Here is a 15,111-nt window from a genome sequence, read left to right as displayed (position 1 = left end):
TGAGCAACTCTGCCAAAATAGCTAACTAGGTTGATTTTATTTTTGCAAAACAATGTTGTGTTTCCATCAGAATTCCATTTCTATCCAAATGTCCCCATACTGCAGTATGTTTTTTATCTTTCATTCACTTTAACCATCCCCTCTCAAAGTTAAACTTCAACCAGGTCCCATCTAATGTGCCTGGTTGCTAAATTCTGTAGCCCACATATTTTTGAAGTCTTTGCTCACACAGGTTATCATTTGCAGATCTCACTAAGAAGGCTGCCCATTTATGGATCCTTTCAAGGAGCTTGATGTCTCTGGTACACAATATTTCAAGTATGGTCTTACAATTTCCTTATACAGTAAGATTACAGGCTTTGAATGGACTAAGCAAGCTCAGTACTGATGGCATTTTTTCTCTTGTTCAGACCACACACAAGGAGGCATAAATTCAAATTAGGAAGGATGGTTGCAAGATAGACAAATATACACTATAAAATGTTGCAAGATATGCAACATTTTATAGGAACCTAATAACTATGTTATATGAGGGTTACCTGTATATAATGCTGTGAAATTTGAAGCTCATGTAGCAATATAGGTGAGCTATTAGAGGAGGGAAGATTCCCCTCATCTAATGCCACAGAAAAGGCAGACTATGAGAAATCCCTGGCAAAGAATGGGATAAGGAATTCTGCACATATATAAATGCAGAGAGAAAGACAAATCAGATCGGACCCTTGCGTAATGGATATTGGGTTGGTATTAGATAGATGTTGCAGATGAACTGAACAGTTACTTTGCATTGAAATTCACAGAAGAAAAACCCGGTATATCAATGAGAAATTATGAGAGTAAAGTTTAAAAATATGTAATTAATGAGTAACGAGTAAAGCTCCAGGTGTTAGCATTAGCAGAGGCATATGATGCAAGAAAACAAAGTTTATGCAGCATCAGCCAAAAAAAAAAAAAAAAACCCCTCCCATTTCACCCATCCATTCAACTCCAAACGCCTGTCCAGCTCAGCCTTAAATTTATTTAAGCTATCAGCTTCCAACAGCAACAGATGGAAGTCTGTTCCAGCAATCAATTACCTGCTGGCTAAAGGCAAATTTCTGCATATCTATTCATCTGTCTTTCCTCAATTTGAATCTAGGTCCCCTCAGGTTCTTAATCAGAGCAAGAGGAAGAATCCCATTAGCATGGTGATGGCATATACCCTATAATTTTAAGGGAGGCTGCAAGTGAATACAATGAACCATAAACCATTGAGGCTAATTATGAAAGCATCACTGGGATCAGAAGAGATTCCTTTGGATTGCAAAAGTGCCAATATATCTCCAATACATAGGGGTGGTTCTAAGAGTGTAGTGGGAAATTACCGACCGGTCAGTCTAACTTCAGTAATAGGGAAAATCATGGAGGCAATGATCAGGGGTGGAATTCAGGATCATTTGGATATAAATGGAATTCTGAAGAATAAGCAGCATGGTTTTGTAAAGGGAAAATCATGTTTAACTAATCTAGTTAGCTATTTTGACAGGGTCACTCATGAGCTAGATTTAGGGAATAATTTCGACATTTTATTTGTATTTCAGCAAAGCATTTGACTCAGTCATGAGGGCTACTTTATAAGCTGGAACAGGTTGGAATCACAGGGCAGGAGGAAGAAGGTTGGGATAAATGGTTATTCCTCAGATTGGGTTAATTTAAGAAGTGGGGTTCCCCAAGGATCAGTATTGGGACCACTGTTGTTTTTGATTTTCTTATATGACATTGATGGAGGGATAGAGGGTGCGATGTCTTAATTTTCAGGTGATAAAGGTTGGTAGAGTAGTTAATGATCATGGCCAAGCAGAGCTTTTTCATAGTCACCTAGATAGACTTCAAGGATGGTCAGAAAAACCACAGCTATGCTTTAATCCAGCAAAGTGCAAGGTCTCACACTTGGGAAACAGTAGCCCCAAAATAACTTACATATTGGTGTAAAAGTCAGTAGTGGAAGAAGGAGACTTGGGAGTTACGCTACGATAACTCCCTCGGAGAACTTCAGACATGACATTCTCCGAGCATTGTAGACAGGTTGCAAGAAAGGCCTGAGGTGTCCTATCGATGATTTATTGAACATTTACTAGTAGAGATAAGAACATCATAATCCCATTATATAAGGCTATTGTGAGACCACACTTGGAATACTGTGTTCAAGTTTGGAGACTGCACCTAAAAAAAGATATTGAGCTTCTTGAAAGGATCCCAGAGACTGGTAACTCTTCTGGTGAGATCAGCAAAAGGAAGTCCTTACAAGGAGACTTTGAATATGTGGGTTGCATAGCTTGGAAACTAGGCACGTTAGAGGTGACCTGATTGATGTGTTTAAAGACTCTGAGAGGCAATAGTAAAATGAATGAGGATGATACACAGTGGTTCTAAATCTAAATGATTCTACAACTAGGGGCCATAAATTCAATTTACAGGAAGAGATGTTTAGACTGGATTGTAGGCAGTTTCATTTTACCCAGCCAGTTATAAATTACTGGAATAAGTTACCTATATGGGGTAGAGGCTGACAGTTTGGGGAAATTCAAAGGTCAGCTGGATAGTTACCTGTGGGAGGAGGGAAATGCATAGGTTGTCTATTTCCTTTACTCTTATTTTTTTAATTTTATTATTTATTTTTTTTGGCTAGTGCAGCATAAGCTTTGGGCTTCCTTGCACCACACGACCATGATATCTAAGTTTATCAAGTGATTCCGGTGTGTTGATGATGCATTTGATAATGTTATCTTCCGTTACTAAACATTAAGGTTGCTGCCCACATCCACTGGCTCGCAAATCCCTCCAAAAGTAAGGCGCAGAAGTAAGGTAATGTGGCTCATAATAAAAATCGTGATACGATTGAGCAGGTGAATAAGGGAAATGGTACTGGGGGACAAGAACACCACTTTGACATTGGGATGGGTAATTTTATGACTAAATGGTTTGGAGCATTGTCATGAACGAGGGAAGCATTTATTCTATATTCTTTGGTTGAAGATATTTCTACAAATTCAGTAATAAGGAAATTGAGGAAATTCGTAATATATATTAATTCCAGAAGTGTTGCTATGGTTACCCAAGTTTTATTATCAGATTTTATTTAATGGACAATAAGTGCATGTCTCTGTCTTTTAGTGTCTGAGATTTCATTACATGATAAAGAATGACAGGCTTTACAATGAAGCTTTACTATAAAGAAAAAGGGTGTCTTTGTGAATTTAAATCCAGATGCCATCTTTTCTTCTTGTGTCTGTCTTTTAGTGATTTCATTACATGATATCATGTAACGAAATATCAGCCTGAGATTTCATTACATGATAAAGAATGATGGGCTTTACAATGAAGCTTTACAATGCAGCATTACTATAAAGAATAAGGGTGTCTTTGTAAATTTAAATCCTTTTCTTCTTTGGAAATGTCTTTGTGGCATCATTTTTCACCATAAAGCAGTTCAGTTAACACTGAATACTTGTTTTGCTTGTAATCATCCTCATTACTTTCATTATCCTCCACTCTTCAGTCAGTTTTACACCATTATTATCATAAAATTAGGCTATTTTCTCCTTCTCTAAAGTCACAAAATTTCTGCTTTTGCTGCTAAGCTACCAGCAGATATGGCCTCTTCTTAAATTTCATGCTGTGCAATGCAAATCTTTTCTCAATCCTTTAAAACCAGCCCTCTGGTGGCATTAAGTGTTTTATTTACACTCACTATAAGAACCCTTAGCACCTCCAACTGAGCAAAAGCATTTGTAAGGCTAAGAGCTTTTGCGCAAATCATACAGTATTGTAATGAGTCTGAACATTCTTTTGGCTCACATCCACTATCCATAGGCTTTTTCCATGACTCTCTCATATACATGTTTGGTTTTGGTTTTTTTTTTTTTTTTTAGGAGCATTAGCAGCTAAGGCCATAATGCTCCGGGATATGCGGTGATCATTCCCTGACCTTTCCGCATCCTCCGTATTTGGTGGTGACGGGCTCGAACCCCGGTCTAATCAAGATGCGTGTGCTATGCACTGCTGCTCCTTCCCACCTGGCCATATACATGTGACACCTGAGCAGTTATCAGGACACTTTGTGCAAAGAATTCCCTAACTGCTGCTCATTTTTTTTGACATAATGCACAACAAAAAGCCTATCCTGAAGCACTTATCCCATTTGCAAGTTCATCAAGAGCTTCAACTTTTTCCATAAAAGTCATCGTATTCTTTTCTCCTCTTAGCCGCTTTTCTGCCTCCAAAGATGTGGAAGCAAAAGAGCCGCTCTCATTAAATAACTTTTTGGAAGACATGGGTATAAATTAAACAAGCGAAACTGTCCTAAAATATCCAAAAATAAAATTTACACTTTATGAAATGTTGCCACTTGAACAATGAATTGCTTGCTAACATGATGCAGTGCAAGATAAAAAAAAATTCTGTTTATATTTTGGGCTAGCCACATAGGATCAGAGTTACAGTTATAGCTCAAATTTCAGCATCAAAGAATGCATCCTTAAAATACAGTCAGCCCTGTAGCTCTGAATTTTTTTACTTAAATACAGTCCATATCAGTGATGCACACTCACACCCTGTATGCTACCTGCCTAAACATTTTTTGTGGCCTGTCTCAGCCTATAAGAATATTTCAATAAATTTTCATAAAATATGCAGTTCAGGTATCAAAAGTAATAAAATGAATAATTGTCAAAAACATAAATGTCAATAACACGTGAGAAATGTTGTTAGTGTTGTTTCCACACTACTCAGTACTGCGCTAAATAGAGAAATAGGGAATTCTCTTGCATTAACAAGTAATTTCATCTCAACCAGCTTACAAATGACAATCTCAGTTCAATCATATGATTAGCAACAACTAATACTGAAGTAGATTTAAAAGGTTTAGCCTCCTCTATGCAAGCTGAAAAATCTCATTAATAAATTTTACTATAGTTTTTAATTCATAAAAAAACTTACTTAAATACAATTTTAAAGTTTCAAATAAAATTTATATTTTTCATTATGTAAGAAAATATCCAGTTCTGTCATCTTGCAGCCCAGATATAGAATTTTTTAAATGGCCCTTCAAAGGAGGTTGTACATCAATGGTCTATATGGAATTAAGCTACCTCTCTTTGCAAGCAAAATCATCTACTCATAAATAGCAAGTTTGCAAATGTGGATGGTAAGGTGTATATTAGTATGATAAAAACTAATTCAAGATCCTCTTGTTGGGATGAGACTTAACTCTAGTACATTGATTCCCAAACTACTGAGATCTACAGACCCCTTCAAAAAAAAAAAAAAAAAAAAAAAAATCACGGTCGCCTTATATATATATATCTATAGGGGTTCACGGACCCCCTATATATGTTTCTCTGTGTGTGTGTGTTTGTGAACACTGGGTTTTCTGAAAAGAAAATTCAATTTAAAACAACTCAACTTTATTAATCATCAATTTGCTATATATATACAATGAATAATTTGACCAGTTCTAGAGAGTCCTTGTGCGGACCCATTGCAACTGGTCTACAGACCCCGTTTGGGAACCACTGCTCTAGTACACAAATTAAAAAAATCATAGATCCAGATATGTGAGTGTAGAGAATTCTGGAATTGAGATTAGGAAACTTACAAATTTAAAAAGGAAAACTTCAAAAATTTACTCTTAATTCTGATATTGTTTTTTCGATTTTATAGGACAATAAGGTGATAAAGCCCAAGAAACCTATAGGAAAACAGAAATCCAAAGAAGAAAAAATTAGTCAAGAAACACTTGTCATGATGAACCAAAGACGACAAATGAAGAGCAAGAAAAACACTGACAAGGAGAAAATTGAGTATACTGAGTTATGCAAAGCCATTAGAGACTCAGAGAGGACATAAGAAGATTTAACACAAGAAAAGTAGAACAAGCATTAAGGGAAAACAAAGGATTTAAATCAGCAGCCATGAGCAGTAATACAGAAAGACAAATGATACTGAAACTGAAGAATAGCGATGGTGTACTTATAAACAGCAGAGAAGGCATAATTCAAATAGCAGAAGACCACTATAGAGAATTATACAAGGAGCGAGGGAATGATACCAGCAGTGGGGAAGATGGATTGCAAAGTAGCAACACATACAACATACCCGATATTCTTCCTGATGAGGTAGAACATGCATTGAAGAAAATGAAGAATCGGAAAGCCCCGGGGGAAGATGAAGTTACTGTAGAGTTGTTAAAATTGGGAGGAAGAGACATAACACAAAAACTGGCAAGGCTCTTCACAAAGTGCATTAGAAAAGGTGTGATGCCTAAGGAGTGGAATAATGCAATCATAGTTTTGCATAAGAAAGGAGATAAATCAGAAATTGGAAATTATAGACCAATTAGCTTGTTATCCCATATCTACAAGTTGTTCACAAGGGTCATTACTAACAGGTTAGAAAGAATACTTGATGAGAATCAACCGAAAGAGCAAGCTGGCTTTAGGACAGGATTCTCAACTATGGATCACCTTCACGTAATATCACAGCTAATGGAGAAAGCAAATGAATATAAAACACCATTATGCATGGCATTTGTGGATTATGAAAAGGCATTTGACTCCATACAGCATAAGGCAATGTTTCGGGCACTGGAAAGACAAGGCATAGATACTCCATATATTATGATTTTGAAGAAAATATATGAGAGTGCTACATCCTTTATTAGACTAGACAAAGACAGTAGCAAATTTAAAATTGAGAAAGGAGTTCGACAAGGAGACACAATATCTCCGAAGCTGTTTACTGCTGCCCTTGAGGAAGCTTTCAGAAGATTAGACTGGTCGCAGAAAGGAGTCAATGTGAACGGAGAGTACCTAAACCATTTACGATTTGCAGATGACATTGTGGTCATAAGCCACGATCCCAAAGAATTAGAGGAAAATCTTAATCAGTTATGCACAGTTAGTAAGGATTTTGGACTAAAGATGAATATGGCTAAAACAAAAGTAATGATGAACAAGTATGCCACGGAAAGGGAAATAATGATTGAAGGAGCAGTAATTGAAAAGGTGGAGTCATATACTTATCTGGGACAAGTTATTAGCTGTAATAATGATAAATGGCTGGAAGTCAAGAGAAGAATAAATTTTGGATGGATAGCATTCAGGAAATATAGTCACGTACTGAAGAGTGATATCCCAGTTTGTCTGAAATGTAAAATAATAAATCAATGTATACTCCCCACCATGACTTATAGAAGTGAAACTTGGGCACTCACCAAAAGAATGGAAGAGAAGCTAAGAACTACACAGCGAAGAATGGAACGAATTATATTGGGAATCAGACTGTCAGATAAGAAGAGAAACACATGGATTAGGCAGCAAACTCAAGTAAAGGACATTGTTATCATTGCTAAAATGGTCTTGGGCAGGACACATAGCTCGAAGACATGATGACAGATGGACTAAGAAAATAACAGAATGGTCTGGAAGACAAAGGCGGAGATGAACAGATGAAATTCATGAGTTTTTGAGTAGTAAATGGATGGCCACTGCTCAAAACAGAAGGAACTGGAAAGTTGCTGGAGAGGCCTTCATCCTGCAGTGGTTGAAAATGGCTGATGATGATGAAGGTAAGCAGCCAAACGGCATCTTGTTATCCAAAAAAATTTATTTCCATGAGTGTCCTAAAATCAAATTGCAGGATAGCTAAATGGGTAAAATCTAAACATATCCATAAATAACTCTAAAGAAAATTAATTTGGGGGGGGGGAGGGTGATATGGTATCATCCTTCCTTTACTCCAACACCAAACCTTTAAAGAAATTTTTATGGCTATTCAAGTTGGGGACAATTAACATACTTTAGGAATACTAAAATTTGCACTTGTTTTTCGAAAAATTCACATGAAATCCACACAAATTTTTCTGTTTTTTGGTAACCACTGTAGCTGATGTCAACATACCTATTCAAAACTTAAATCCATCATAGTGTGGAATAACAGCAATTATAAACTGTTCTAGTAGGAAGGTATAAAAATGGGAATGAAAATCACAACATAAAATTAAATAGAAATTAATTAATGTGTTGAGTGAAATGCATAACAGGAGGTAGGATTTTATGAATAAATTCTGCAACTCAAAATCATTGTGAAAAATTATGGCTTTGTTTTTAAGTAAGCAGATTAAATGCAATAAATTATTTGTAAGGGATCTCAATAATCTAGTACAGCATTTCAAACCCTTTGGATTTCATTTTGAAGTCCGATATCTTTTGCAGTCATACAGACTTGTAGTGCAAACCTTTCACTATTTTCACAGAGCTACAAAACCAACCTGAATATTGTTGAAATTGTATGGGAAAAAAAGAAAAAGAAAAAAAAAAAAAAAAAGACAAATATAATAATGACACAGAAGATTACATAACATACTAAATATAAAGTTGAAAAAAAAATTTTTTTTTAAAAGTAAAGACTGTTTCGCAATGGAGAAACCTTACCTTAGCTACTAAAGATGCGTTTTCTATGTTTTCTTCAGTTTCCTTTTGACCCTCATATATCTCTATGCAAGCAGCAGTTTGATTTTTGGGGACAGAAAAAGTATACTGACATCTGGTAGGAATATAGGTACCTGATGGAATAACTGCTAGCAACTTTGGCGCACGATTATCATTTAGCACCTATAATAACAAAAATTGATTTGAATAACTTAAAATTACCCTATGTGAAATTAACACACAGTAAAACCCCATAAATGTGCCATACAAAAATCTAGCATTTTTTTTTCAAATTTTACTAAAAAAAAACTGGAAGACACAATACATATGTAAGTTATAATATCTGAAAAATAGCATGCTTTGCTTTGGTTATTCAAATTGCATATAATAACAGGGAAACTTTGCAAAATCTTTCCAGAGTAACATATTTTCTGATGTGACCAAATTTGAAGTCAGATGAGTTGATGGATATAAAGATAAATCATCAGTTTATAAATTATTATATATTCAAGTTACTCATAGGCATCTGGCATGCTATGGCAAATAAGTCTTTACTAAGAACCCAAAGAAAAGAAGCATGATATTCTTTGCTTATATTAACACTAGAACCAAAGGTATAAATCATTTGGTATGAATGGCATAACAAATGCAATCCTGTATAGGCTGCTGACAAACTCAATAATACTTTGCATTGAAAGTACAATTGCACATGAAGTTTTTTTGAAATGGGGAGGGCAGATAAATACTGATTGGGAGTTTAAATGATTTCATGATAAATGAAAGGAAACTAGAAGTAAAACTGCTGTAGCTAAAAGTGAACAAAGAACCGTGAGCTGATATGATTTGTTAAATTATATTAAAAGAAGCCACAAAAGAGATAAACAAGCTTAATCTATAATAATGACAGCATCCTTGAATTTAGTGAAAGTTCTTTCAGACTGGAGAAGTGCAAATGTCTCTTGTTCACATCGGTGATATAAAAAGTGAAGTGGGCAAGTACAGTCCTGTAGGCCTGATCTCTGTGCCAGGGGAAACAATGGAGTTCATAGTTAAAGAAATAATGCAAGAGCATCTCGATAGGACTGGTGTCATTAGGCATGCACATCATGGATTTCTCAAGGGGAGATTATGACTGGCCAATCTGATTAGCTACTATAAAGTTGTCACAAAGAAATTAGATGAAATTAATAATTTCAGTATCATATAAAAAAACTAATAAAATTCTAACTAATATCATATAATAAATTAGTTTTATTATATGATAAATGGATGTTTTAGTAAGAGACAGACAGGTGAGGGCCAATACCATGTGGGGGGGGGGTCACAAGGTTTGGCATTGCTTCTCTCCTGTTTTTAATATTTATTAATCCTTTGGCAACTGCACAGGATAGGTGCCATTTGGAAACATCTGTGGTGAGTTAATCATTAATTAATGATTAATGATTAATAATCAGAATTTTTCCTACCTTCCTATAAGTCAAACTTCTATTTGAGATATCTGTAAAATAATAAGAGGAGTTTACCTCAATATGGTACGTAGAACACTTCCGTATGATACCCTCCAGAAATTAAAATGGAAAAAACGAAAAAATCAATAACTTACAGGTAAAACTGCAGCCATTATCAACACACTGCAGGATGGAAGGCTCCTCAACAATTCACATTGAGGGAAATGGACCATAATCTGCCACGCTGGTCCGGTGTGGGTTGGCAGATTGATTGTATTTAGCAGTCAGGGGCTTGAACCCCGGTCTACTCAAGGAGTGTGTGCTACTGCACTCCTGCTCCTGACCACTGGGCTACGGAAACCTTCAACTTACCAGTACATTAAGAGTAAAATATAAATAATTAAAAAACCAATTTAACACAATTAAAAATCAAATTAACGCAATTAAAAGAATCTAATGAAAAAATTACACAAGACTGGATTTCCTATTCGACCTATTGTTTCCTACAGGAGCTCGGCATTTTCATCCTTAGCCACACATGTATATAACATTATAAAACCCTTTAGACAGGTAATACAATTTGGGATTAAGAACTATGATACATTATTTAATAATCTTAAAGACTGTAGACTCGGCGACAATGACAATTTATTCTCACTAGATGTTACCTCATTATACAGGGTGTTTCAGTTAAACGTTTCAGAACTTCTAAGAGGGGTAGGGTACATCCTGACAACTCGAAATCATATACCAATGGGCAGAATCGAAGATTCCGAGCTTTAGTGCAGGGAATCTTAATTTCGCACAAGAACGCCAAGTTAGTAGGATGGATAATTACACGAACGCAGAGTTAGCCGATATGCATTTGGCGTACGGGGCTGCAAATTGTAGTGGGCCAGCCGCACAGCATTTGTACGCGGAACGATATCCGATGAGGCGTATTCCCAGTCATAATTTCTTTGCAAGACTGCACCAGAGGTTAACTGAGAGAGGTTCATTTGAAAGAGCTGACAGGGACAGGGTAAGAACAGCACGGACTCCAGCCATCGAACAGAATGTGCTGCAGCATGTACAGGGGAATCCAAGAACGAGTACACAAAGTCTAGCAAACGCAGTCGGGGTTTCCCATTGCAGCGTCTGGAGGATTCTCCGAGAACAAGACATGCATCCGTTTCACGTGCAGTGTGTCCAGACACAGCAACCGGAGGATTATGCACCTCGTATTGCTTTCGCACAGTGGTACCTTGGAAAATGTGCTACAAATCCCCCTTTTCCTGCTGAAGTGTTGTTTTCCGATGAGGCACCCTTCACAAGGGAAGGAATTTTCAACATGCATAACGACCATATCTGGGCGGTCGAGAACTCGCATGCAATACGACGTCGTGCAGCACAGATTCGATTTTCGGTCAATGTATGGGCCAGTATTATGGGAGATCACCTCATCGGACCTTACCTGTTACTGTGTCGTCTAACTGTACCTATCTATTTGATCTTTCTGCAGCAAGTATTGCCATAACTTTTGAGAGATGAACAGATTTCTGCATCGATGCAACAGACAATGTGGTTCCAACACGATGGAGCCCTTGCCCATTATAGCAGAGATGTTCGTAACTACCTGGATGTCACATTTGGTCAACAGTGGATCGGACGTGGTGGTCCCGTGCGTTGGCCTGCTCGGTCACCCGACCTATCATGTCTTGATTTTTATTTCTGGGGTCATATGAAATCGCTAGTTTATGGCACCCCTGTTGACAATGCTGAGGAGCTGGTTGCAAGAATCGCAGTAGCTGCCGAAGAAATTCGAAATTCGCCTGGAGTATTCCAGAATGTTCGGATGTCCATGCGTCGGAGATGTGAGGCGTGCATTGTAGCCCGTGGAAGAAACTTCGAACACTTACTTTAATCCATGTACCTTTTGCTTCTTTTCATGTATTATTAAAACGATTTCTCACTTACGGTCTCTTTCTGGTGCTTCTGTGTACAACACCGCTTCAGGAAAGCATTTCCGACCCCACATTGCTATATGATTTCAAGTTGTCAGGATGTACCCTACCCCTCTTAGAAGAACCAAAAATATATACAAATTATATACAAATATAATTTGTATATATTTATACAAATGTAAACGTTGAACACACATTAGATATTATTTGGGATATGTTAAATAAAAACTTGACACCGATTAATTATATGAAGCTATTTATTACGGAAATTTTTCACTTAATTAAACTGTTAGTTGAGGCCAACTACATCACCTTTCGAGACAAGGTGTACAAACAAATTTTTGGATTACCAATGGGTTTGAGCCTGAGCGGCACAATGTGAGAGATCTATCTCTCAACGATTGAGCATATACATTTGACACCTTTTCAACCCCGTATCACATACCTATGGGAGGTATTTAGATGACGTTCTAGTTATTACTGTAGTACTATCCAAGACATTTTACATTCGTTTAATAATATTCATTCTAGACTCAAATTTACATTGGAAAGGGAGGATATGGATACAAAGTCATTAAACTTTCTAAATTTCACGTTTACCCGGGACTCGAATAAAATACAATTTAGCATCTATCGAAAACCTACAAACACCAGTATGCTTCTACATTATAACAGCTATCACCCATTCACCTACAAAAGATAGATTATCTTTAATCAATTTCTAAATGCCTATAAATATTCAACGACGGAATCTGCTTTGGACTCAGAAATACAAATATTAACTAGCAGGTTCTTAAACAGGGATTATTCCATTGCCACAATAAACCGAATTAGGGTACAGGCTAAGGATAGGATACAAAATACTACACCAACCAACAGTAGTAATATCAAAAAATACTTTATTTCCATCCCATATGTTGAACAGTGGCACAAACAGGCTTAATAGATCCTTTAAAGTTACCGAATTTAAAATTGTAGCCAGGCCAATACGGAAGTTACACACTATACTGAACAATCGCTCGGTTCTTTCCGCTTCGCAACACAAATTAATGATCTGGTATACAACATTTCTTGGGGTGATTACCAAGGTTCGACGCAATTTTCTCTTAATATTTGTGTAAATCAACACGAAGCCTTAGTTCGTGCTTCTCATTCAGCAGCGTCAGAATTAGCCTTTCATGTCATTAACGAAAAACATACTTTTTTATTTAACAAGGCCAAAATACTTAATGTTCAGCGTAATTATACGCGACTATTAATTGCAGAAACCATAGAAATTAAATTACACGAGAATTCTGTTAATGTTCTGCGGCCATATTTGATCTCCGATGCGTGGACCTTTACGCACATGCGCGAAGACAAATAATCACTATTTAAGTTTCAGGTTTAACCCGATTCGGTAATTTTCATTCCTGTGATCACGACATACAGTCAAAAAGCGTTGTCAGCTTCAGGAAGGAAAATCGTTTTGAATATTTTCGTTAGATTCTTTTAATTGCATTAAATTGATTTGAATTGTGTTAAATTGGTTTTTTAATTATTTATATTTTACTCTAATGTACTGGTAAGTTGTCGATTTTTTCGTTTTAATTTCTGGAGGGTATCATACGGAAGTTTTCTACGTACCACATTGAGGTAAACTCCTCTTATTATTTTACAAATATTATTATTAACATAGAACGTATTGAGTATTACAGCTCTGATTCATACTATTTGAGATATCTGCAAGTGAAAAATATTGTTTGTTTGGAATTAAAAATGCAAAAACCTTTCAGGTTCTGCATGATTATTTACTGTTTTAGCATTTCACTTCAACATGCTAGTTTCGCTTTTAGGCTCACATGTGTAGTTTTAAATTGCTGGTCTTGTTGAAAGAAAGTAGTTCTGCATTGTTTTTGCAAAATGACTTTTTTTCTCCGATTATTCTGTTTATTACTTGGTTTGTTTGTTTGTTTGAGACAGAACATTAATATGTGCAATAAATACTGATTGGGAGTTAAATGATTTCATGATAAATGAAAGGAAACTAGAAGTAAAACTAAGTGACTATTAGTTTTTTATATTTTTTCTGTAAATTTGTATTTTCAGCAATGTTAATATCTTTTTTAATAACATTTTTACAAGGATAAGGAGACGATTATCGCATTGTAGAAGGAAGTGGTTAAGCTATATCTTGAGTACCTCACACATGTCTGGAGTCCTCTGTTTAGGAAGAACATGATTCTGCTTGAATGAGTGCCAAGGACAAGCAGATTATTGAGGAGAACAAAAGGTTACCCTTACCAAGAAAGGCTTCAGTTGTGCTAATTGCAATGTTTGAAGACTAGGCGACCTAACTGATGTGTTTAAGGCTTTGAATGGATTGAGCAAATGCAATGCTCATGCCATTCTTCCTCTTGCTCCACCAGCTGGCAAAAGTTTGCCTTCAGCCAGTGGGTAGTTTCAATAATTCAAGGAAGAATTACACACTTTTGGAGGGAATGAATAGGTGATAGGGATTTTTTTTTTTTTTTTTTTTTTTTTGGCTGATGCTTTATAAGCTTGCTTTCTTGCATCATTTGTCATTACTACACAGCACTTTTTTATCATTTAAAATTTTTATTAAAAATTCCAATAAGTACTACAATCCTATCATTTAAAAAGAAGAAATATTAACATACATACTTTACTTTATCCGTGCTGTTTGTCCCGGTTAGTGGTCAGTGACATGGATGGAACACTTCCACTTATACGGTTGGCTGGAGTGAGCCCTAGTTTCTGCATATCTTACCGCACTCTGCTCTTGATTGTCATCTTTGGCCTGCCTCTCCTCCTTCAGCACTGGATGTGCCCCCACCATCTAAGTCTGTTACTCCCTAATCTTCAAGTTGATGGTGTAGTTTTTATCTCCTGTCACATCTTCATTCTGCCTTCTATCTCTCATTATTCCCAAACTCCACCTTAGCATTCTCATTGCTGCTGACATTAAAGCTCTTTCTTCTTTTCTTCTGACAGCCCAGCATCTGATCCATATAACATGTTACATGGCCTTACCACCTGTTTGTAAATTTTTGATTCCAGTTCAGTTGGCATCTTCTTGTCTTTCAAAACACCAGACATTTTCCACCACTTGACCTATCCAGATTTTATTATACTTCTGATGTCCTGTTCACAGCTGCCGTTTGTGTCTAGCACTAACCCAAGATACTTGTAATTGTGTTAACCCCATTAAGCCGTACATTGCCAATGCTGCGAGAGCTGTCTTGGTTGCCA

The 15,111-nt window shown here is 36.4% G+C and overlaps 1 protein-coding gene across 1 annotated transcript in view; it reads right to left on the bottom strand.

Moving 5' to 3' along the window:
- LOC150076571 (heat shock 70 kDa protein 14-like) overlaps positions 1-15,111 on the bottom strand; it is a 231,739-nt gene that overhangs the window by 7,053 nt on the left and 209,575 nt on the right. Inside the window, exon 12 of the mRNA XM_090387461.1 lies at positions 8,472-8,651. Coding sequence (XP_090243587.1) covers positions 8,472-8,651 — 180 coding nt within the window. The remainder of the gene's footprint in view (positions 1-8,471; positions 8,652-15,111) is intronic.

This window comes from Mastigoproctus giganteus, chromosome 13 (genome assembly GCF_048544385.1).
Source record: "Mastigoproctus giganteus isolate SK-2022 chromosome 13, ASM4854438v1, whole genome shotgun sequence".
NCBI classification, from domain to species: domain Eukaryota; kingdom Metazoa; phylum Arthropoda; class Arachnida; order Uropygi; family Thelyphonidae; genus Mastigoproctus; species Mastigoproctus giganteus.
This window is presented reverse-complemented; position numbering and strand designations above follow the sequence as displayed.